General features: G+C 48.1%; 2 protein-coding genes across 2 annotated transcripts in view; both read left to right on the top strand.

Annotated features, from left to right (window-relative positions):
• Window positions 1–6: 6 nt before the first annotated feature.
• Window positions 7–1,827, top strand: GPR4 (G protein-coupled receptor 4). The gene has a single exon (XM_005863413.2). It carries the CDS (start codon window positions 17–19, stop codon window positions 959–961), a length of 945 nt encoding a protein of 314 aa, XP_005863475.1. The 5' UTR covers window positions 7–16; the 3' UTR covers window positions 962–1,827.
• A 2,935-nt stretch (window positions 1,828–4,762) lies between these two features.
• Window positions 4,763–22,603, top strand: part of OPA3 (optic atrophy 3 (autosomal recessive, with chorea and spastic paraplegia)) — a 34,529-nt gene continuing 16,688 nt past the window's right edge. Inside the window, exon 1 of the mRNA XM_014537395.1 lies at window positions 4,763–5,460. Coding sequence (XP_014392881.1) covers window positions 5,319–5,460 — 142 coding nt within the window. The 5' untranslated portion in view covers window positions 4,763–5,318. The remainder of the gene's footprint in view (window positions 5,461–22,603) is intronic.

The following is a 22,603-nucleotide window of genomic DNA, read 5'->3' as shown; positions in this document are numbered from 1 at the left end:
CCCGGCGGCGCTGAGGATGGGCAACGGCAGCTGGGAGGGCTGCCACGTGGACTCGCGCATGGACCACCTCTTCCCGCCTTCGCTCTACATCTTCGTCATCGGCGTGGGGCTGCCCACCAACTGCCTGGCGCTGTGGGCCGCCTACCGCCAGGTGCGCCAGCGCAACGAGCTGGGCGTGTACCTGATGAACCTGAGCATCGCCGACCTGCTGTACATCTGCACGCTGCCGCTCTGGGTGGACTACTTCCTGCACCACGACAACTGGATCCACGGGCCCGGCTCCTGCAAGCTCTTCGGCTTCGTCTTGGGCGCCAACTCGGCGCCCCTGTTCCATGACGAGCTCTTCCGCGACCGCTACAACCACACCTTCTGCTTCGAGAAGTTCCCCATGGAGGGCTGGGTGGCCTGGATGAACCTCTACCGCGTCTTCGTGGGCTTCCTGTTCCCCTGGGCCCTCATGCTGCTGTCCTACCGCGGCATCCTGCGCGCCGTGCGGGGCAGCGTGTCCACCGAGCGCCAGGAGAAGACCAAGATCAAGCGGCTGGCGCTCAGCCTCATCGCCATCGTGCTGGTCTGCTTCGCGCCCTACCACGTGCTCCTGCTGTCCCGCAGCGCCGTGCACCTGGGCCGGCCCTGGGACTGCGGCTTCGAGGAGCGCGTGTTCCCCGCCTACCACAGCTCGCTGGCCTTCACCAGCCTCAACTGCGTGGCCGACCCCATCCTCTACTGCCTGGTCAACGAGGGCACCCGCAGCGACGTGGCCAAGGCCCTGCACGACCTGCTGCGCTTCCTGGCCAGCGACAAGCCCCAGGAGATGGCCAACGCCTCCCTCACCCTGGAGACCCCGCTCACTTCCAAGAGGAGCACCGTGGCCAGGGTCACGGCCGCCGGCTGGGTGGCAGCTCCGACCTCCCAGGAGGACCAGGTGCAGCTGAAGATGCTGCCACCCCTGGCGCAATGAGCCTCAGATCGCACAGAGACACACCCCCTGCCCCGCCCCTAAATTCATTCCACACCCTGGCCCCTCTTGCTCCGGTGTATGCCGATTGTATGTAAATAAGGCCATGTGACTAATCATGTGAATATAAGAAAAGAGGAAAACAGCAAGGTTGGGGTGTCGCTGGTCAGTTGCCATCCTGCGCCATGGCCCCTTAACAGTCCAGCTGAACAGCGCCTGGCCTTGCCCGGAGCAGTGTTAGTGACATAGGGGTGATGAGTGCCAGACCTGGCCCAGCCCTCACCGGCTCCCGCTCCGATGGGGGAGACAGATCTGCCCCTGGGCAGTGATGATCCAGGTGGGCAGGGCTCAGACAGGAGAGGCCAGGGTCTGGGGGAACTGCAAAGGGCATCTGACCCAGTCTGGGGGACAGGGAGGGCTTCCTGGAGGAGGAGACCAGTACATAAAGTTTCCAGAGGTGAAGCCAAAAAACACAAAAAAACCCCACGTGAGGATGATTTCCAATGAGGGGGTGACTCAAGGGGAAGGCGGAAGGAGAAACCCACTGAGTGTGCAGTGATCACTTTTGCTGTAGGGAAGCCCCCGTCATGTAGGGGAGAGTGAGCAGGACAGAGCACTTCTGAGTTTTCAGATTAACATTCTCCGAGTCAGGACTGAGGAAGAAGAGGGAGAATGTCCAAACCCAAGTGGAGGGCCATCAAGAAGACTGGCCAGAGGAGCCCTTCAGTCAACAGGTTTATTTGTACCTCCCACTGGCCCTGTGCGGGCTGGGGCTGGGGACGCAGTGGTGACCAAGACAGCCCCGGAGCCACCATCGAGGGGCGCCCGGTAAGGGAGTAAATCAAAATAAATACAAAGTTTGGAACTGATAAGTATATTGGGTAAAAATAAAGCCACATGAAGGGACAGAGGGACATGGAGTCTGAGCTAGATGAGGTCAGGGGAGGGCTCACTGGGAAGGTGGCATTTGAGCAAAGTCCTGGAGGAGGGGAGGGGCCCCTTTTCGGAAGAGCATCGCAGGCAGAGGGAACAGCAAGTGGAAAGCCCTGGAGTCAGAGAGTGCCTGAATTCTGAGGCGCAGTAGGACCGCGGTGTGCCTACAGCAGATGGGGGGTGACAGAAGTGGGAGTGAGACTGGCAAGGGGACAGAGGCCCATCTTTCGGGGCTCGCAAAGTCCTGCTGAGGACTTTACCTTTTACTCTGAGGTAAATGGGAGCCATAAGAGGTGGGACGTGATTTGTGATTTGACTTCAATGTTAACCAGGTCCCGCTGGTTGCTGAGTGGGGAACAGAATAGGGGAAGTTAGGGCGGAAGCTGGGAGCCCCGTGAAGCGGTGTAGTAGCCCAGGTGGGAGATGCTGGCAGGGGGACCGAGGTGGGCGGAGGACTGAGCAAGGAACAGTGGTGCGCTTGCTTTGGAGTTTTTACTTTGAAGAAACACAATGAGGGAAGAAGCCCGGGGGCCTGGGGGATTGTGTAGCATGAGCCTCCTGCCCATCCTGGGAAAACGGTGACTGAGAGCCTGAGCTGGAAGGACCTCTGGGAGCGATCCCAGGCCCTATTCCGGGGTGGTCACTGGAGAGGCCAAGAGACTAGCCCGGAGTCGCACAGCCGGTGAGTCAGCCTGGGGCCATCCTGGGTTCCCTCTCCCCTCCCGGTCGCTGCCTCTGTTCCCACGCCCCAGAGTGGCCAAGGCTGCCTGCTCTGGCTGGTCTCTCCCTCCCTCTCTCAGCCCCCAGAGGTCACCAGGAATGGTCCTCCTATAGCCGGGCTGGAGAACAGGAGGACGCACCCCCCTCTGGACCGGCCTCACCTTTCTTGGTTACCTAACAGGCTTCAAGCTCCTGATGAGATGTGACGACCCCCCCACCTCTCTCCACACACACCCTTGCCCCAGAAGTTCCCAGAAGAGGTTCCTGGAAACCCTTCTCAGAGAAAGGAAGAGGAGGGAGGATGGGAGGGGGGGGGGGGGGGAAGAACTTAATGAAGAAAATGGTTTTGCAGGGGCGGGGGTTACTGAGATGCAGGAAGTTGGGGCTTTGGTGTTGGGAGAGAAAAAGGGGGGGTCTAGGATCTGGGGGCTCTGGTAATTTTCCCATCCTGTCTCACCACCATAAAGCTATTGGGATGGAGTTGCAGGGGGTCAGATATTTTGAACACAGTCTCCTCAGAGGATGAGACGAAAGCCTGCACATTACCCTCCACCAAATGCTCATTTGCATTCAATAAATATTTATTGAGCACCTACTATGTGCCCGGCACTGTTCTAGGAGCTGAGGAAACAGCAGTGAATTATACAGAAAATTGGGGTGGGACTCAAGAAATCCCAGCCTCACCCTGGCCAGTGTGGCTCAGTCGGTTGGGCACAGTCCTGTGCAATCAAAGATCGCTGGGTTTGATTCCCGGTCAGGGCACATGCCCAGGTTGCGGGTTCAATCCCCAGTTGTGGGGTGTGCGGAGGCAGTGGATCAATGTTTCTCACATCAATGTTTCTCTCTCTTTTTCTCTCACTCTCAAATCAATAAAAACATATTTTTAAAAACAAAATCACATTTTTAAAGAAAGGGAGTGAAATCCCAGCCTTCAGCTCCATCCTGATGACCCTTGGAATGTTGGATAAATCCTTTTCATTCTCTGGCCTTAGTTAGCCAGTCTGTAAAATGGGGAGGGGGTTGGTCCCTTGTGGGTATGGACCTTGGATAGGCTCCAAGCTCCCTCACACTTTGTCCAGAAGGGATCCCAGGGGAGGTTTGTTTTATGGTCTTGTCACGCTTACTACATGATTTAGAATATCTGGGTTCACACATGTCAGTGCCATCATTATTACAGATGAAGAAACAGGAACACCAGCGCCTGGGACTTGACAAAGGATGGTCGGGGAGTCAGAGTGGATACAAGGAAAGCCCAGGGTCTCCCGACTCTACGTGCTGAAGGTTTGTGTCCTCTTGCACCCCACTCCTCCGCTCCTCTCTTCATCTCCCTCTGCCGCTCCTGGAGCCTCTCAATTACCCATCAGCACTCCACCACCCAGAAACTTCTCTCAACCCCTTCCTGACCCTGTTTATATGATTTTGCTCCCTGCTGGGTAAGGGAGGACAGGCTGGAACATGTCCTTAAACTCCTTCCTGAGCCAGCTCCCTGGGGACCCTCGCCCCGCGATGGAGGCAGTGGGGCTGCTTGAGACCGGGTATGGTTTTACTGGCCGAAATGCTGGGCTCTCAACCTCTGCCGGCTGAGGGACCTTGTGCCAGCCCCCTGCCCCTCTGTTGCTTGGGAGAGGGCTGGATTAGCTGCCTCTGGCGATGAAATGCACCCTCCCACTAGAGTTAGCAATGATGACACTAATACGTGTATAGTAATAAGGGCTGTTTATTAAATGTTTATTAAGTTACTATGTGACTGGCACCGTTCTAAGCACTTAACAGAGTTCGCTATATTTTCACATTCAGATGCGCATGCAACCCAGTAAGAGCGATTATGATTCACGTTTTGTAGACGCGAATACTGATGCCCAGAGAGGTTAAGTCACTCGCGTAATCACACAGCAAATGAATGAATGACGGAGCTGGGCTCTCAAACCAGGTCTGTATGACTACACGCCAGTTTTCTTAGCTGCCTCTGGCGATGAAATGCACCCTCCCACTAGAGTTAGCAATGATGACACTAATACGTGTATAGTAATAAGGGCTGTTTATTAAATGTTTATTAAGTTACTATGTGACTGGCACCGTTCTAAGCACTTAACAGAGTTCGCTATATTTTTACATTCAGATGCACATGCAACCCAGTAAGTGCTATCATGATTCACGTTTTGTAGATGAGAATACTGATGCCCAGAGAGGTTAAGTCACTCGCGTAATATCACACAGCAAATGAATGAATGACGGAGCTGGGCTCTCAAACCAGGTCTGTATGACTACACAGCCAGTTTTCTCTTAATCCCAGTGACAGCCCTAACCTGCGGGGGTAGGCGTATTTGGGATTCATTAGCCCGAATTAGGACTAATTGAGAGCCTCATTGGGGCCGAGCGACCACCTAGGTAGGTAACGTCACGAAAGAGCGTGGCAACACCACCCGGCGCGGAAGGGGGACCCATCCACGCTCCCGCAATCAGCCGTTTAACGACACTGCCCTCTGACCGCCTCGCTTCCGCCGTACATTTGCATATTCAGCGAACGACGTCGGCGCGTAAGCGCGACGAGGTGACGTCAGGGAGCGCCCCTGCGGTTCCCCCCCGAGCGTAGGCACGCACGCACGCACGCACGCACGCACAGCGACAAGCGGGCGGAGGAGGAGGGCGAGGTTGGAGGCGCCCCGCCCAGTCAGGAGGGTTACGAGTCCCTCGTGCGACCGCCAAGATGGTGGTGGGCGCGTTCCCCATGGCGAAGCTGCTATACTTGGGCATCCGGCAGATCAGCAAGCCCCTTGCCAACCGCATTAAGGCGGGAGCCCGCCGAAGCGAGTTCTTCAAGACCTATGTCTGCCTCCCGCCGGCTCAGCGTGAGTCTGACCCCACGTCCCTCCAACCTTTCCATTCTCCAACCCCTCTCAGGTGGTTGTTCAGGGGCTGGACTTCTGTTCACGACCAATCACAGCCCGAACCGGCAAAGTTTTGCAGCCAATAGGGAGGGTTTCTGGGATAAGGGCTTGCGGCGAGTCCAATTGCAAGGGCGGGCGTGAGCTAAGGGGCGGGGCAGGGCGCTAGCTCCCGTGTTGAAAATACCAGCCAATAGAGTAAGAGAGCGCGTGGCGACTGATGTCTGGGCGAACCAATAGTGTGGGACGAGAGTAATTTGTACCGGGCCCTCCGGGGCTGAGAGGAGCTAGGGGGCTAGCGGAGGAGGGACTAGGCGGAGTCATTTGCCCAGCCATCCTTGGGTTTCTTGGCTTCCAAAATTCCATCTCGTGCCTCAGTTTTCCTCTTGTCTTGGGAGGTTAAAGGTGCTTGTATGTCATTCGTTTAGGACAGCGGTTTGCCCCAGTTAATACTCCGGGAAATAGGACTGGGTTAGGAGCGTGTCTCGGGGCAAAAGTAAGTTGCGGTCTGGGGAGGTGGCCTGAGAATCCGGCAAAAAGGCAATTTAACCAGAGTGGACAGACACTCATCCGTCTGTTCCTTAATCCACTGATACACCGTGTTTGCTCGTCCATTTATTCAAGAGACAGCCCATGCTGGCTTTTTGCTGGTTACTGGGAGAGACCCTCATGACCCGTCATTGTCACCCCCGAGTGGTCAGGGTGGTGGGAACTCTGGAGCTCAGAGAGGCCACCTGATCCAGGGTCATGGTGTCTAGACGAGGGCAGCCCGAGCTGAGATCTAAAGGGCATCGTAAACACTCAAAATACAAGCTACTTTAAAAAGATGAACTAGATGAATAGGCCTATGGGAGCACAGAATAAGGAAATTGACATAATTTGTTGGCTCATCCATCCATCTATCCATTACTTCATTTAGCTAGTATTTTCTGAGCATCGACTCTGTGCCTGGCCTTGTGCTGGGCAGTGTTGGTGAGACAGCAGGGACCAAGTCAGCCCAATCTGTGCCCTCAAGGAGCTCAGTCCAGTAGCGACTGACCCATTCTGCAAGAGTGACAACCAGAGTGGGCAGAGCTGGGATGGGATTGCCCACTGGATGCCTGACCTGCCTTGGGGTTCAGGGATGGCCTCAGGGTGAGGAGAACCTCACCAGACAACATGGGGGGCAAGGGTGATGTCGAGGGAGCGGGAGAAGCATGGGCAAAGGCCAAGTGGTTAAGAGGAACACATACCATTTTTTATTTTTCTTATAAGTTTGGGTGCTTAAGGTTTGCATTCTGGAACCTACAATTCTTAGTCCATTGGCGTTTGTTTGGTGGGCCCTTTGCCACAGCTGCAGATCTTAGCCTGGAAAAGTATTGGATTGCACAGTTACCAAGTACTCTCCTATCAGCTTATCTTAGTTGAGTTTCACACTATTTTGTCCCTATGTCAGGGATGGGAAATGACTTCTCCCAGTTTATAGAAGAAAAAAATGGAGACCTCAAGAGCAGAAGTGAACTGCTGCGGTCACACATGAGTTTGTGCCAAAGGCAGGACTTAAATCCTGGACTGTGCTGGTTTCTGTTCCTGCCACTGCCTTTCTCCCAAACACTGATATGTCTTCGCATTGTGGTTTAGAAGGTGGCTTCCTGAGTTAGGCTGACATGGGTTCCATTCTGGGCCCTACGTCTTCCCGGCCAGGTAGCTTTGGGCTGGTCATTTAACCAATCAGAGCTTCAGTCTCCTCTTCTGTGGGTATTTTATAATCACAACATTTAATGCGCCCTCACTTTGTGCTAGGCAGTGTGCTGAGCACTTCACAGGCCTTCTAACATTCAATTCTCACACATTATTATGAGATGTGTATACTAATATTCCCATTTTGTGTACTATATACGAATTTATGCTATATATAATACGTGTTGTGAGGAGTAAACTGATATACAATGTTAAGTCAGTGGTTCACAGATGTATATGTGTAGATGTGAATACAGCAGAGAAGAAAATGCAAAAAATCCTGTCCTCAGGGACCTTACATTCTGGGGGGAAGCCAGACAATAAACAAAATCAATAGTTAATATATGAAGTGTATTAGATAGCAATAACTGTTCTAGAGAAAACACCCGAGATGCAGGAGGAGTATTTAGGGGCAGGTTGTAAGTGTAGATAGGATTATTAGGGAGACCTCACTGAAAATACTCAGGAGGGAACAAACAGTACAGGTGTCGGGGGGGAGAACATTCTAGCCCAAAGGTTCTGCACATGCAAAGGCCCTGAGGTGAGACTGTACCTGGCATGTTGGATGAACAGCAAGGCAAGTGCGGCCGAGCAGACAGATCAAGTGGAGACTGAGGGCTGAGGGGAAACTGGTGGTGCTGGGCAAGGCGGGCAGACTGTGTAGGGCCTGTGGGCCACTGCAGATGCTTTGGCTTTACTCTGAGTGGGTGAGACTCACTGGAGGGTCTGAGCAGAGGAAGGACAGGATCTGTGATATATATATAATTTTAAATTAATTTATTGATTTGAGAGGCAGAGACACAAATTGATTTGTTGTTCCACTTATTTATGTATTTATTGGTTGGTACTTGTATGTGCCCTGACCTGGGTACTGAACCCACAACCTTGGTGTATCAGGACAATGCTCTATCCAGCTGAGCTACCGGGCCAAGGCTCTGCGTTATATTTTAACTAGAGGCCCGGTGCACGGAATTCGTGCACGGGTAGGGTCCCTAGGCTTGGCTGGTGATCAGGGCCGATCAGGGCCTCTGGCTGCTGGCTGGGGTCTTCCTTTGTTCCGTGCCACCCCTGGTGGTCAGCGCATGTCATAGTGAGCGATTGAACTCCCGGTCGAACTGCCGAGGGGACACTTTGCATATTAGCCTTTTATATATATATATAGATAGCAGTCATTTGGCAATCATAGGATGAGGGGTGGATATAGGGAGGAGGCAACACAGTAGTCCAGGTGGGAGGTGAGTGAGGAGGAGAAGTCAGATTCTGGAGAAATTTCCCCCCAACTCTTCATTTAAAATTGCCAAACCCACAGAAAAGTTGAAAAAAAGAATGGTGTAGTCATTAGTTACATACCCGTTACTACCTATTTCATCCATTATTAGCCTTCAACAAATTTGCTGTGTCTTTGCTTTCATATGTATGCGTGTATGTATGTATACACATTTTCCCCCCTGAACACTTTGAAAATAGGTTGTGGATGGATGTAACACTTCACTCCTAAATATTTCAGCCTGTATCTCTTAAGAACAAAAACATTCTATATAACAGTGTCAATATCATACCTGAGAATTTTAATACTGATAACAATAATATTGATAACAATATTAATATATAGCTTATATTCTGATTTCTCCAATTGCCTCCCAAAGCCCTTTTTTTACTCTTTATTATTATTTTTTAATTTAAATTCTTTATTGCTTAAAGTATTACATATGTCTCCTTTTTCCTCCATTGACTTCTCCCCGGCCGTTCCCACCCCCCAGCACATGCCCTCACCCCTCTCCATGGGTTATGCTTATATGCATTGTTTATTATTATTTTTAATCTAGGATCTGCTTAGGATCAAGCACTGTATTTCATTATCATGTCTCTTTAGTAACCTTTAGTCTACAACAGGACTCTGCAATCGGCCCACTGCCTGTCTTCATAAATAAAGTTTTATTAGAACACAGCCACACACATTTGTTTGCATTTGGTCTGTAGCTGCAAAGGTGGGTTTGTATGGCCCACAAATCTAAAATATTTATTCGGTGACCTTTTATGGAAAATGTTTGCTGATCCTGTTCTATAACAGCATTCCTGTTCTTCCTTATTTTTCATAACATTGACATTTGGAAGAGTCCAAGAATTCCATGGAATGTCCCCCAACCTCGAGTTTTCTGATCATTCCCTCTGATTTGGTTTACACTGAGCGTCTTTGGCAGGACTATCACAGGCATGACGGTGTATCCTGAGGACATCACCTCAGGGGGCTACTGATGTCTGTTCTTCCGTCATTTGTGATGGTAACTTGGAGCCCTTGGTTAAAGGGGTGACCACTCCAAGAACCTTTCCTTTTCCCCTGACTAATGAATAACCAGTGGATTTGTTTGGAAGGTGGAGCCAGCAGGATTTCCTGTGGATTGGGTGTGACGTGCAGCCTGGAGGAGGGGCGGGTTGCACAGAAAGGCCCAGGAGCTCAGCCTGGGACAGGTTTAGTTGGAGATGCTATTAGATATTATTAAAGTGCACTGACTTTCATCTTTACTCTTCTTATGTTGTTTCTGTCTTCACATTGCTAATTGCCCATCGCTCTGGCCCCTTGATTGTGCGATTAGAATTCCCAGTAGCAGCTTTGCGTTCTCTCAGGTCAGGCCTGGAACTGACCTACACATCCAGTGTCCGTGCCTTTGGCCGGGCTGCCTCTGACTCAGCAGAGAGGCTGGAGTGGTAGGTGTGTCTGCCTGAGAAAAGAACAGTAAATGCCAGAAGCATAACTCATCGATGATGCACTATGTTGGGGAGCAAGGATCTTTTTAAACCAAGAATTCTGGGCAAGAAAAAGAATAATAAAGGTTGGTGATGCCAGGCGGATTGAGGCCACTCTCACCAAGCGCACTGCTGACACTTCAGGGGAGCCGTGGGATGTCTCTGGGCAGAGGGAAGATCCCAGTGTGTTTCTGCTTACTCCTTTGGAATATGCTGGTCATTTTCCTAGTTGACTGCTCACAGTAGGCACAGCAATTGTCCCCCCCAAAGATGGCCGCATCTTAATCCCTAACCTGTTGGATGTGTTCACCTTACATGGCCAAGGGGACTTCACAGATGTGATGAAATCAAGGATCCTGGGGTATCCGCGTGGGCCCCTGTAATCACCAGGTCCTTAGAAATGAAGGAGGAAGGCAGGGAAGGGAACATTTGAAGGTGCTACACTGCTGGCCTTGAAGATGGAGGAGGGGCCACGAGCCAAGTAGCGCAGGCGGCTGGAGAGGCTGGAAAAGGCAAGGAAGTGGCTTCTCCCCTCGAGCCTCTGGAAGGAATGTCCCCTGCTGACACCTTGGGTTCAGCCCAGTGAGACCCATTCTGAACTTATATTCTCAGGAACCATAGATAATCAATGTGTTGTTTTAAGCCACCATGTTTGTGGTCTTTTGTTACAGAAACAATTGGAAACTAATACACCACGTGATAACTCATTCAGGTTGCTGGGTAATATTTTTAGAAGTGCTTAACTTTGTGTAGTCATTCTATTTTTTTTAAACTGATTTTTTTCTTTTCTTTATTTTAATAGAGAAAGAGAAGGGGGGGGGCGGAGAGAGGGAGATATTTGTTGTTCCACTTATTTATGCATTCATTGGTTGATTCTTGTATGTGCCCTGACCAGGGATCAAACCTGCAATATTGGCGTATCAGAACGACACTCCAATGAACTTAGCCACCCGGCCTTGGAGTTGGTTTCAGTTTTTCTGTTGCTACATAGCAATCTGACCCAAAGCTTAGTGGCTTAAAACAGTGACTCCTTTTCCCTAGCCAGTTTGGCTCAGTGGATAGAACGTCAGCCTGCGGACGAAGAGTTCTTGGTTCGGTTCCGGTCAAGGGCATGTATCTTGGTTGCAGGCTCCTCCCTGGCCCGGGCCCTGGTCGGTACTCGTGCAGGAGGCAACCAATCAATGTGTTTCTCTCACATTGATATTTCTCTCTCTTTCCCTCTCTCTAAAAATCAATGGAAAAATATCCTTGGGTGAGGATGAAAAAGAACCTAAAAAAAACACCCAGTGACCCTTTAATTCTTTTTCTCAGTTCTGTGAGCTGGCTGGACTCAGCTGGGTAGTTCTGCTGATTTTGCTGAGTGGTCTTCCTGGGATTGTGGTCAAAGGGCAGCTGGGACTGGAGTTATCAGGAGGCTCGACTGGGACGTTGAAATGGCCAGTTCCCTCTCTCCCTCTCAGTGTTGTCTCAGGGCCTCTCTTCTCCACACGGCCTCTCCAGCAGGGTAGCAGAATTTCCCACATGGTCACTCAGGGCTCCCAAAAGCCAGGTTTCCAGGAGGGAAGAAGTAAGAAGCTGCAGCCATTTAAGGGCAAGACCTGGAACTGCACACTCTGTTGGTCAAGGCGACCTTGGCATAGTGAGGGTGGGAGGGGCTGCACAGGGTGTGATATGCAGGGTCACCAAAGGCAGTCTACTACAGAGTGGACACTCTTGGGTTTGAATCTTGACACCACTTATTAGCTGTGTGACTTTGGGCAAGTAGCTGGATCTCTCTGAGCCTCTGTTTCCATATTTATCAAAAAAGGTTAATAATAGAACTCATCTGCTAGAATTCTTGTGAGGAGACAGTGAGTATCAAGGCCTGGACCAAAGCATGCATATTTGATTAATACTGGCTACGAGAACTTACAGAATTTGTGCTTATCGTACGCGGGCATTACTGCTCAGATGCTAAAAACGCTGCTTCTAGCCCGGCCGGCACTGCTCAGTGGTTGAGTGTCGACCTATGGAGTAGGAGATCATGGTTCGATTCCTGGTCAGGGCACATGCCCAGGTCTCAGGCTTGATCCCCAGTGTGGGGCGTGCAGGAGGCAGCTGTTCAATGATTCTCTCTCATTGATCTTTCTGTCACTCTCTCCCTCTCCCCTCCCTCTGAAATCAATAAAAAAATTTTTTTTAAAAACATGCACACCAAAAAAGTTACTTAAAAACTCTGCTTCTAGATAAAGGCTTTCTGTGCTTGATTCCTGCCCTGCCATTTACTTGGTGTGTGTCCTGGGCAGGTCACCTGTTTCCTCCTCTGTGTAGAGTAGTGCTCACCTCATACGTCTGATGGTTGGGTCTATTGTGTGCGCGGACACCTTTAGCTCAGGCCTGGCACTTACTAAGTTCAGTAAACAGCTGTGTGGCTAAGTGGTCGAGAACCTGGCCTCTGGAGCTGGGGGGCCTGGGTGTGAATGCCAGTCCTGCCACCTTCTGTGTGACCTCTAGGCCTCAGTTTTGTTGTCTATAAATTGGATTGCTAATGTTGATTCTGTACGTTAATAATCTATAAAGCATTAAACGACGCCTGGCCCTTAAGTGCTGCATAAATGTTTGTTGACTGTCAAGACACCGTTATTATCTTTTTTTATCATCATCATCATCATCTAATGCTAAACCTTCTAGTGCAGCGGTTCTCAACCTGTGGGTCGTGCCCCCTTTGGTGGTCGAACGACCCTTTCACAGGGGTCGCCTAAGACCATCCTGCATATCAAATATTTACATGACGATTCATAACAGTAGCAACATTACAGTTATGAAGTAGCAACGAAAATAATTTTATGGTTGGTCACAACATGAGGAACTGTATTTAAAGGGCCAGAAGGTTGAGAACCAGTGCTCTAGTGCGATCCTTCTCACTCAGTGTGTACTCCCAAGTCACCTGTAACAGCTGAGCAGTCAGTACTTCAAGCCTCTGGATCATGTTGTCCCTCTTCCTGTCAGCCTATCAGGCGTATTACCATAGGCAGAAAGGTCTGGGCCAACCAGCACGGGGCACTTATTATGTTTGTCTGATCATATTGGAGTTACATTTCTAAGTAAAGAAATGTGACAAAGTCGACCAGAGGGAGGGCAGTGTGGCTGAGTAGAGAGCCTCCCACTACCTAATGCAGTGGTTCTCAACCTGTGGGTCGCGCCCCCTTTGGTGGTTTAACGACCCTTTCACAGGGGTCGCCTAAGACCATCCTGCATATCAGATATTTACATGACGATTCATAACAGTAGCAACATTACAGTGATGAAGTAGCAACGAAAATAATTTTATGGTTGGGTCACAATATGAGGAACTGTATTTAAAGGGCCAGAAGGTTGAGAACCACTGACCTAATGCTTCATGAAATATTTAAAGCATCCTTTGAAATGAGTGCTTGTACCTGCAAGGAAGAAAAGGGGCTCTTCCCAGAGCAAGGAGAAAGCAGCAGCAAAGAGCTGGGGAGGGGACTGCACCTTGCAGCTGCCTGATCCTCCAGGGACATTCGGTTTCCCGTGGCCTTGGGGACAGGGGCTGTGCTGTGGGAAAGCTGGGCATGGGGACTGGGAAAGGTGAACTAGAGAAAACCCACCTTGCAGAGGCACACAGCCTCAGATCTAGGTGGAGACTGAAAGGGTCTCCTCTGAGAATTTGTGGCCACTGAGCTGTCTCTCATGTGGGCTTGGGCCTGAATTGCACTCTTTGAAAAGTCCTGGAAACAGCAGGCTGAGAATGAGTCTGGGGCTGTGCCCCTAAGCTCCTGGCAAGGACAAGCAAACCCTCTCTGTAGGCGCGCCACCTGTGCCTGGGCCTTGGAGAATTCCTTCAGGTAGAGATCTGGCACATAGGAGCTCATGATAAAAAAGTGCGCGCTGTACGGACAAGCGGGCACCATGAGGGAGAGTCAGCAGACACAAAACATGGCAGGTCCAGACCTGCAGACACTGCGGGCATTGGAATGATCAGATGTGGACATCAGATACCTATGTTTGTATGTGAAAAGGATAAAATAGGAGGAATATAAAACATACATACAATAAAAAATTACCAGGAAGTTAGAAAAAGAACCAAGTAGAACACCGAGAAATGACAAATACAGCAGTTGATGTTCAGAGCTCCGTAGAAGGCCTAGACCAGTGGTTCTCAACCTTGGCTGCACATTAGAATCACCTGGGAATCTTTTTAAAATCCTGATTTCTGGGCCTCATCCTCTGGAAATTCTCTTTCTTGTTTCTTTGTTATGGGGTGTGTGGTCCCATCCCATAACAAAGAAACAGAATTTCCGGAGGATGAGGCCCAGAAATCAGGATTTTAAAAAGATTCCCAGGTGATTCTAATGTGCAGCCAAGGTTGAGAACCACTGATCTAGACAAACACCAGATTAAATACAGCTGCTTAGAAGATTAGTGAGCTGAAAGATAGCCCATTTGAAGGGAAAAAGCCAGCTTTGTGGGGTGCACCCCTTAGCTGCCCAGGAGTGCCACCTGCAGGCCCTGTTGGGCTCCATCTGGGGAAGGGCTGGACGTTTTTATTTTTAACATTCTCCAGAGAGGATTCCTGTGTGTATGAGTGTTTGAAATCACTGCCCTGGAATCTATTTATAATCTCCAGGGCACCACGTCGGTTATGTTACAGGACATCCAGGCTGCTGCCGGTGACCTCCGAACAGTTTTATTATGTTCTCCTGTTAAGGAAACATTTTTTAACATTCTCCCCTGTGTGTGTGTGTGTGTGTGTGTGTGTGTGTGTGTGTGTGTGTGTGTGTGTAGTTATTTACAATCATATACAGTGCTAATATATAATAGTATAGATATATTATGTGCACTTAAAAACATGAAGATTAGCCCTAGCTGGTTTGGCTCAGTGGATAGAGCGTTGGCCTGCGGACTGAAGGGTCCCGGGTTCGATTCCGGTCAAGGGCATATACCTTGGTTGCAGGCACATCGCCAGTAGGGAGTGTGCAGGAGGCAGCTGATCAGTGTTTCTCTCTCATTGATGTTTCTAACTCTCTATCTCTCTCCCTTCCTCTCTGTAAAGAAATCAAATATATATTTTTAAAAAACATGAAGATTAGAAGGGTTGAAATTAATATTTTTAAAATAAAAATTTTATGTATTCATGGCCCCTCAAATATTTTTGCTCTCCCTAAAAATGTTTCCTTTGCCCTGGCCAGTGTGACTCAGTGGTTACGTGTTGTTCTGTGCACTGAAAGACCACTAGTTCGATTTCTGGTCAGGGCATGTGCCCAGGTTGCGGGTTCAGTCCTCAGTCAGGATGCATGTGGAGGCAACCGGTCTCTCCCTTCCTCTCTTTAAAAACAATGAAAACATACTTTAAAAATATATAGAATAAAAATATTTTCTTATACAGACACTGTTAATGCATTTGGAAACTTTTGGTGAGAGCCTAGTTTTGACATTCTTTATGTATGGTTGTCACAGCTGCAAAGACCCAACTAAGGCACAGAAATCCAGTGAGAGCAGTGTGCCATCAGCTACATTTAATCCCGCTGCTCATTTTTCAGTCCTACGCCTTTATAAGCGGAGACATTTGTTGTAATTTGCTTGTGCTCACATTGTTAAATCTTCAGTGGAGGTTTCTGAGCAGGAGTCTTTAAGAAGCCCCTGTGTGAGGGCTGGTTGCTTTGCAACCTGAGACTTTTCTCAGGAATCTATTTGCCCTGGCTGCATTACATTAAGCCAGCGGTTCTCAACCTGTGGGCCGAGACCCCTTTGGGAGTCGAACGACCCTTTCACATGGGTCGCCTAAGACCATCGGAAAACACATGTAATTACATATTGTTTTTGTGAGTAATCACTATGCTTTAATTATGTTCAATTTGTAACAATGAAAATACATCCTGCATATCAGATATTTACATGACAATTCATAACAGTAGCAAAATTACAATTATGAAGTAGCAACGAAAATAATTTTATGGTTGGGGGTCACCACAACATGAGGAACTGTACTAAAGGGTCGCGGCATTAGGAAGGTTGAGAACCACTGCATTAAGCGGACAGGAGAGGGCGCCCGTGTTACCCTTTCAGCCTCTGGGTCCAGCACCTTCAGATGGTGCCACCTGCCAGCTGAGAGGCGCTAGAGACCATCTCTGTAGTCGACCTCTGTACAGCTCTGTATATGGCCAGTAAAGCTTAATTTCTTCTTCTCCTCCTTCTCCTCCTCCTCCTCCTCCCCTTCCTCCCCTTCCTCCTTTTTTCTTTCTCTTCTTTCCCTTCCCTTCTTCTTCAAAATATAAACTTAACCAGAAATTCTGATATTTGCTTCCTATGCCCCAAAGAAACACCTTGTCCACCCTCGTTGTTCACCGCTCCTTGAGACTCCGTGGTCAGTGCCTTAGAGGCCTCTCCAATGTCTAAATGGGGTCTTACCCCCACCTCCAGCTTCTTGGCTCCTCTTTTCCTGGTGCTCGGGCTCTTGCTGACCCCACCTCAGACCTCTGAGCCTCCATATGACTGGTGATGTGCTCAGAGCTCCCTCACTGCCCTCTCTATGAGCCATCCTCCGGCTTGTAGGCCCGCCTGGGTCCTGCGTTTGATAAGCATGCAGCCGTGGCAGCTGCCCTCTGCTGCGGGCTCAGCACGCCTTTGCTGAGTGTGATGCCAATTTTTATCTCTTCTTTTAAAAATCAAATCAAATTTTATTTTACTTTTGGGTTTTTTCCTCTGAAATATTTTGGGGGGACTGACTAAATTTACAGAAGTAATATATGCTTATTGTGAAAGAAAGAACAAGACACAAATCAGTTTGTGCTTATCTATGACTAACTGAAAACCCAGCCAATAAATCTTAATCAAACCTTAAATCAAAAGGATCTTTATTGTTGGTGGAGAAAGGTGGCTCTGTGATTGGTTTGGTGGCTTGGTGATGTCATCAAGGACCTGAGGACTCTTTCTGTCTCTACTATCTTTATCTTTCAGGCCATAGCTTTCCTCCAGGCCTCACAAGGGCTGCTAGAGCACCAGGCATCATGTCTTTATACTACAGTGTCCAAAGGGAGAATGTGTGTGTGTGTGGCAGCGGGGACAGGGAAATGAGAGAGAGCTCCTCAAGGAGAAAAATATTTTCCCAGAAGCCCCCAGGAGACTCTCCTCACTGCTGATGGGTGAGAATTGAGTCCCATACTTCCTCTGCTATATGGGAGGTCAGACTGTTAAATATCACTTCTAGAGTCTAATGACAAGAGAGTAAATAATACAGTAGAGAATAGTATAGTGTTAATCATCATAAGCACTAAAGCTGTTGTAGTCTTTACATAAGCTAATTTGTTCTTAGCATGTCCCATGAGGTAGATTACCATCATTAACACTGCCTTAATGGTTGAAGAAACGGAGTAGAGTGTTAGGTAACCTGCCCGAGGGCACCCAGGTGCTAAGTGAGAGAGCTAGAACCAGATCTAATTCCGGTTTGCACCCACGGTTTCACCTCCATTCCTGGTCTCTGCAGGCAGCCAAACTGCGTCTCCTACTAGACATCAGTTTATGCACGAGCCTTGATTGTGGCAACATCCCTACAAGCCAGGGTTTATGATCCTGTTTTTTGTTTTTTGTTGTTGTTGTAATCTTCACTTGAGGATATTTTTTCCCGTTGATTTTCAGATAGCATGGAAGGGAGGGAGAAAGAAATATCAACATGAGAGAGACACATCGATTGGTTGCCTCCCTCACATGTGCCAGCCAGGGCCAGGGATCGAACCTGCAACTGAGGTACGTGTCCTTGACTGGAAATTCAATCTGTAACCCTTCAGTCCTTGCACCGACGCTCTAACCACTGAGAAAACTGGCCAGGGCATGATCCTTGAACTCAGGATTACCCTATTCCAGAGCACACTAAGCACAGCCTCTCTGTTAGCTGCTTCCCTTGTGCCTCTTAAATTCCCAGGTGCCATCTGTACTAAGTTGAGTGGCCCTCTCCAGGTCTGGGGATTCTTTTCTGGGACAAGGGCATGCTTCGGTCCATCAAGGGGCTGTATAATTCAACCAATCTTTACTTAGTGCCTGCTGTGGGTCAGGAACTATTCTAGGAAATAGGACCAACTTGTAGTCAACAAAACAGACAAAACTCCCTGCTCTGGTGAAGCTCACATTCAAGGGTATTAGTTACCTTCCCAGGGACTCCAGGGCACAGAGAGGAACTCTTCCCAGTAGTTCCTCCCAAATTTCCTAGCTGGATCTTAGTGGTCCAGTTTGTGTCACATCCCCATCCCTGAGCCAATCACTGTGGCCAAAGGAAAGCATTGCTCTGATGGCCAGTCTGACGGCCAGTGATGTTTTTCCATCTGGGAGCTGGCTGCATGAATGGGTTGTTTGTGAATTCAGAATATTATACATTTACTAGAGGCCCAGTGCATGAAATTCGTGCACTGGGGTGGCGGGGCGGGGGGGGGGGTGTCTCTCAGCCCGGCCTGCACCCTCTTGCAGTCCGGGAGCCCTCGGGGATATCCAGCTGACGGGGATGTCCCGCCGGGGAGCGGGCCTAAGCCAGCAGTGGGACATCCTGGAGACAGGAGAGCCCGGCTTCTGGCTGAGCAGCGCTCCAGCTCCTGCGTTTAGCATCTGCCCCCTGGTGGTCAGTGCACGTCATAGTGACCAGTCGTTCTGCTGTTCAGTCAATTTGCATATTAGCCTTTTATTATATAGGATAATTAGTGCTTTTGTCTGCTGTATATTAAGCATCAATAAAAAGTTAAACATTTGCTGAAGGTTACAGATACTGAGTTGAGAAATTCCGGATGACCACATTTGAGCTGGTCCAGCTGGGGCCCTCCTAGACTACCCAGTTCCAGGATCTGGCAACTTTTTTTTTTTTTTTAATATATTTCTTTATTGATTTCAGAGAGAAAGGGAGAAGGAGAGAGAGATAGAAACATCAATGATGAGAGAGAATCTTGATCGGCTGCCTCCTGCACGCCCCCCACTGGGGATTGAGCCCGCAACCTGGGCATGTGCCCTTGGCTGGAATCGAACCTGGGACCCTTCCGTCCACAGGCTGACGCTTTATCCACTGAGCCAAGCTGGCTAGGGCTCTGGCAACTTTTTATTGTTTATGCTGGGTATAAACTTTCTGGGTTGTAGGGTAAAGGTATGTTTAATTGTATAAGGAACTACCAAAGAGTTTTTCACCGTGGTTCCCAGTTGCTCCACATCCTTGCCAATATTTAATGTTTTCATAGTTAAATTTTATCCATTCCTGGTGGTGTAAATGGCAACTCATTTGCTTTTGTCTGATGAATGGTGATGTTGAGTGCTTTTTCATGCAATAATAAATAGACATTTGTCATGAGACTTAGTTATGATAATAAATAACATTTATCATAAACACCGTTCCTGAGAATCAGGAATTCAGGAGCAGCTTTGTTGAGTGGCCCTGGCTCCGAGTCTGGCACTGGAGGCTCCACTGCCAAGGTGACGCACCTGTGTGGTCGTTGGTAGAGGCCTCAGTTCTTTGCTGGTTGTTGGCCGGAGGGCTTGGTTGCTCTCCACATGGACCTCTCCTTAGGCTACTCACGTCCTGGCAGCTGGCTCCCCCCAAAGAGAGTGATCCAAGAAGGAAAGTTACCAAGGCTGAAGAGACAGTGTCTTTATAACGTAATTTTGGGAGTGACACACTGCACTTGTGCCGCATTCTATTATTGGTCGTGCAGACCAACTGTAACACCGTGAAGGAAGGGACTATGCACGGGAGTGAATACCTGGAGACAGAGATTATTGGAGGCCATCTTGGAGGCTGGCTTACCACAATTCTATTACTGCTATGAATAAAATGATGGATTTTTTTTAAAAGAGAGAGTGGAAGGGAGGGAGGGAGGAAGGGAGAAAGAGAGAAAGAGAGAGAGAGAGACATCAATTTGTTGCCTCTGCATGTGCCCCAATGGGGAGGCAGGAGCAACCCCACAACTGCACCCTTTGACCAGGAATCAAGCTCAAGACCCCCTCAAAAAACAAAACAAAACAAAAACCCAAGACCCTTCTCAAGGGCCCACACTCAAACCACTGAGCAACACTGGCCATAGCAAAATGATTGCTTTTTAAAAAAGAATATTAAACCAGTTTATATTTCTAGATAACTCCTACTTTGATGTGCTAATGTTTTCTAAAGGTTTTTCCAGTGGTCACAAGTGACATATTCTGTAATTTTTTTCTTGCAGTGTCTTTGTTAGGTTTTAATATCATGGTTTTGCTAACCTCATAAAACAGTTGGGAAAATGTTCCCTCATCCTTTACTTTCTGTAAGATTTTGTATAAAATTGAATTTTCCCCCTTAACTATTTGACATAAATGCCCATTTAGGCTTGTAGTTTTCAATAATGGAGTCAGTTTCCTTAGTAGTTATTGGACTATTCAGATTTTCTATTTCTTTCTTGTGTCAATTTTTACAAGTTGTTTTTTAAGGTACATGTCATTTCATATAAGTTGATGAATTTGTTGGTATAAAGTTGTTTGTAATATTCCTTTGGCATCTTCTTAATATTTGTAAGATATATAGTGATGTCTTTTCTTTAATTTCTAAATAATGATAATTTATGTTTTCTTTTTTCTTTATTCTTGATCACTAGTCCTGGTAGTAGTTTATCAATGTATCTTTCAAAGGATTACCCTTTGGCTTTGTTACTTTTCTCTCATTTGTCTGTTTCCTATTTCATTGGTTTCTACTCTTATCCTTATTATTTCCTTCCATTTACTTTGGGTTTAATGTGCTACTTTTTAATAAGGTAGAATCTCATATTATTGCTTTTAAATCTTTCTTTTTTTAAAAAAATATTTTTATTGATTTCAGAAGGGAGGAGATAGAAACATCAATGATGAGAGAGAATCATTGATTGGCTGCCTTCTGCATGCCCTCTACTGGGGATTGAGTCTGACAGGGAATCAACCAGTGACCTCCTGGTTCATAGGTCGATGCTCAACCACTGAACCACACCGGCCAGGCTCTTTCTTCTTTTTTTTTTTATATAAGCATTGAAATACAACTTTTCCTCTAGACAGTACTTTAGATGTTTCTCATAAAACCTGAATGTTGTCTCTTCATTGTCATTCAGTTCTGTATATTTTCTGGTCTCGCTTGTGGTCTCTTCTTTGACCCATGGTGTGTTGTCTCATTTCCAATATTGGGACATTTTTAGATTCTTCATTGTTATTGATTTTTAATTTAATTCTATTGTCAGTGATAATGCACATGGGGGGAAAATTCAGTTGGTATGAAAGCAAATATGGTGAAGAGTACATATGTTTCTCACTCCTGCCTGCCTATCTGTCTTCTTTTCTTTATTCCTTAAGAAATATTTACTAAATGTCTGCTACTTGCCAGGCACTGAGGATACAACTGTGTTTTTTTGGTTATTTGTTTTTTCATAGAGAGTGGAAGGGAGGGAGGGGGAGAGAGAGAAACATCTATGTGAGAAAGACACATAGATTGGTTGCCTCCTGCACACACCCCCACTGGGCCTGGTTTGAGCCTGCAACCCAGGTATATCCCTTGACCTGGAATCAAACTTGAGACCCTTTGGTGTGCCGGCCTACCCTCTAACAGTTGAGCACACCAGCTAGGGCACTGGTCGGCAAACCGCGGCTCGCAAGCCACATAAGGCTCTTTGGCCCCTTGAGTGTGGCTCTTCCACAAAATACCACGTGCGGGCGCGCACATACATTGTTCTTCATTGTTATTGATTTTTAATTTAATTCTATTGTCAGTGATAATGCACATGGGGGGAAAATTCAGTTGGTATGAAAGCAAATATGGTGAAGAGTACATATGTTTCTCACTCCTGCCTGCCTATCTGTCTTCCTTCTTTTCTTTATTCCTTAAGAAATATTTACTAAATGTCTGCTACTTGCCAGGCACTGGGGATACAACTGTGTTTTTTGGTTATTTGTTTTTTCATAGAGAGTGGAAGGGAGGGAGGGGGAGAGAGAGAAACATCTATGTGAGAAAGACACATAGATTGGTTGCCTCCTGCACACACCCCCACTGGGCCTGGTTTGAGCCTGCAACCCAGGTATATCCCTTGACCTGGAATCAAACTTGAGACCCTTTGGTGTGCCGGCCTACCCTCTAACAGTTGAGCACACCAGCTAGGGCACTGGTCGGCAAACCGCGGCTCGCAAGCCACATAAGGCTCTTTGGCCCCTTGAGTGTGGCTCTTCCACAAAATACCACGTGCGGGCGCGCACATACATTGCGAATGAAACTTCGTGGCCCATGGGCAGAAGTCGGTTTTAGGCCTGGGCGAGTCTATTTTGAAGAAGTGGCGTTAGAAGAAGTGGGGGGTGTCGGTCGGTCGGCTGACCGGAGACGCAGCATGGGGGAGGTACATTGTTTTGAGGTACGGTAGCTGAGGTCGACCCCTTCCAACTCTCCCATCCACACTCATCTATCTGAAACAAGTATACAAGACCAGTGTGAATGGGAGAGTTGGAAGGGGTCGACCTCAGCGAACGTACCTCAATCAGGTTGAGGACGTTTTTAGCAAAGGCCAGCTTAGGAGTACCCTAATTAAGTCAATAACAATGTACCTACCTATATAGTTTAAGTTTAAAAAATTTGGCTCTCAAAAGAAATTTCAATCGTTGTACTGTTGATATTTGGCTCTGTTGACTAATGAGTTTG

Source organism: Myotis brandtii, unplaced genomic scaffold, assembly GCF_000412655.1.
Source record: "Myotis brandtii unplaced genomic scaffold, ASM41265v1 scaffold178, whole genome shotgun sequence".
In the NCBI taxonomy this organism is placed as follows: domain Eukaryota; kingdom Metazoa; phylum Chordata; class Mammalia; order Chiroptera; family Vespertilionidae; genus Myotis; species Myotis brandtii.
Note: the sequence above shows the minus strand (reverse complement) of the source record. Positions and strands in the feature narration are given on the sequence as shown.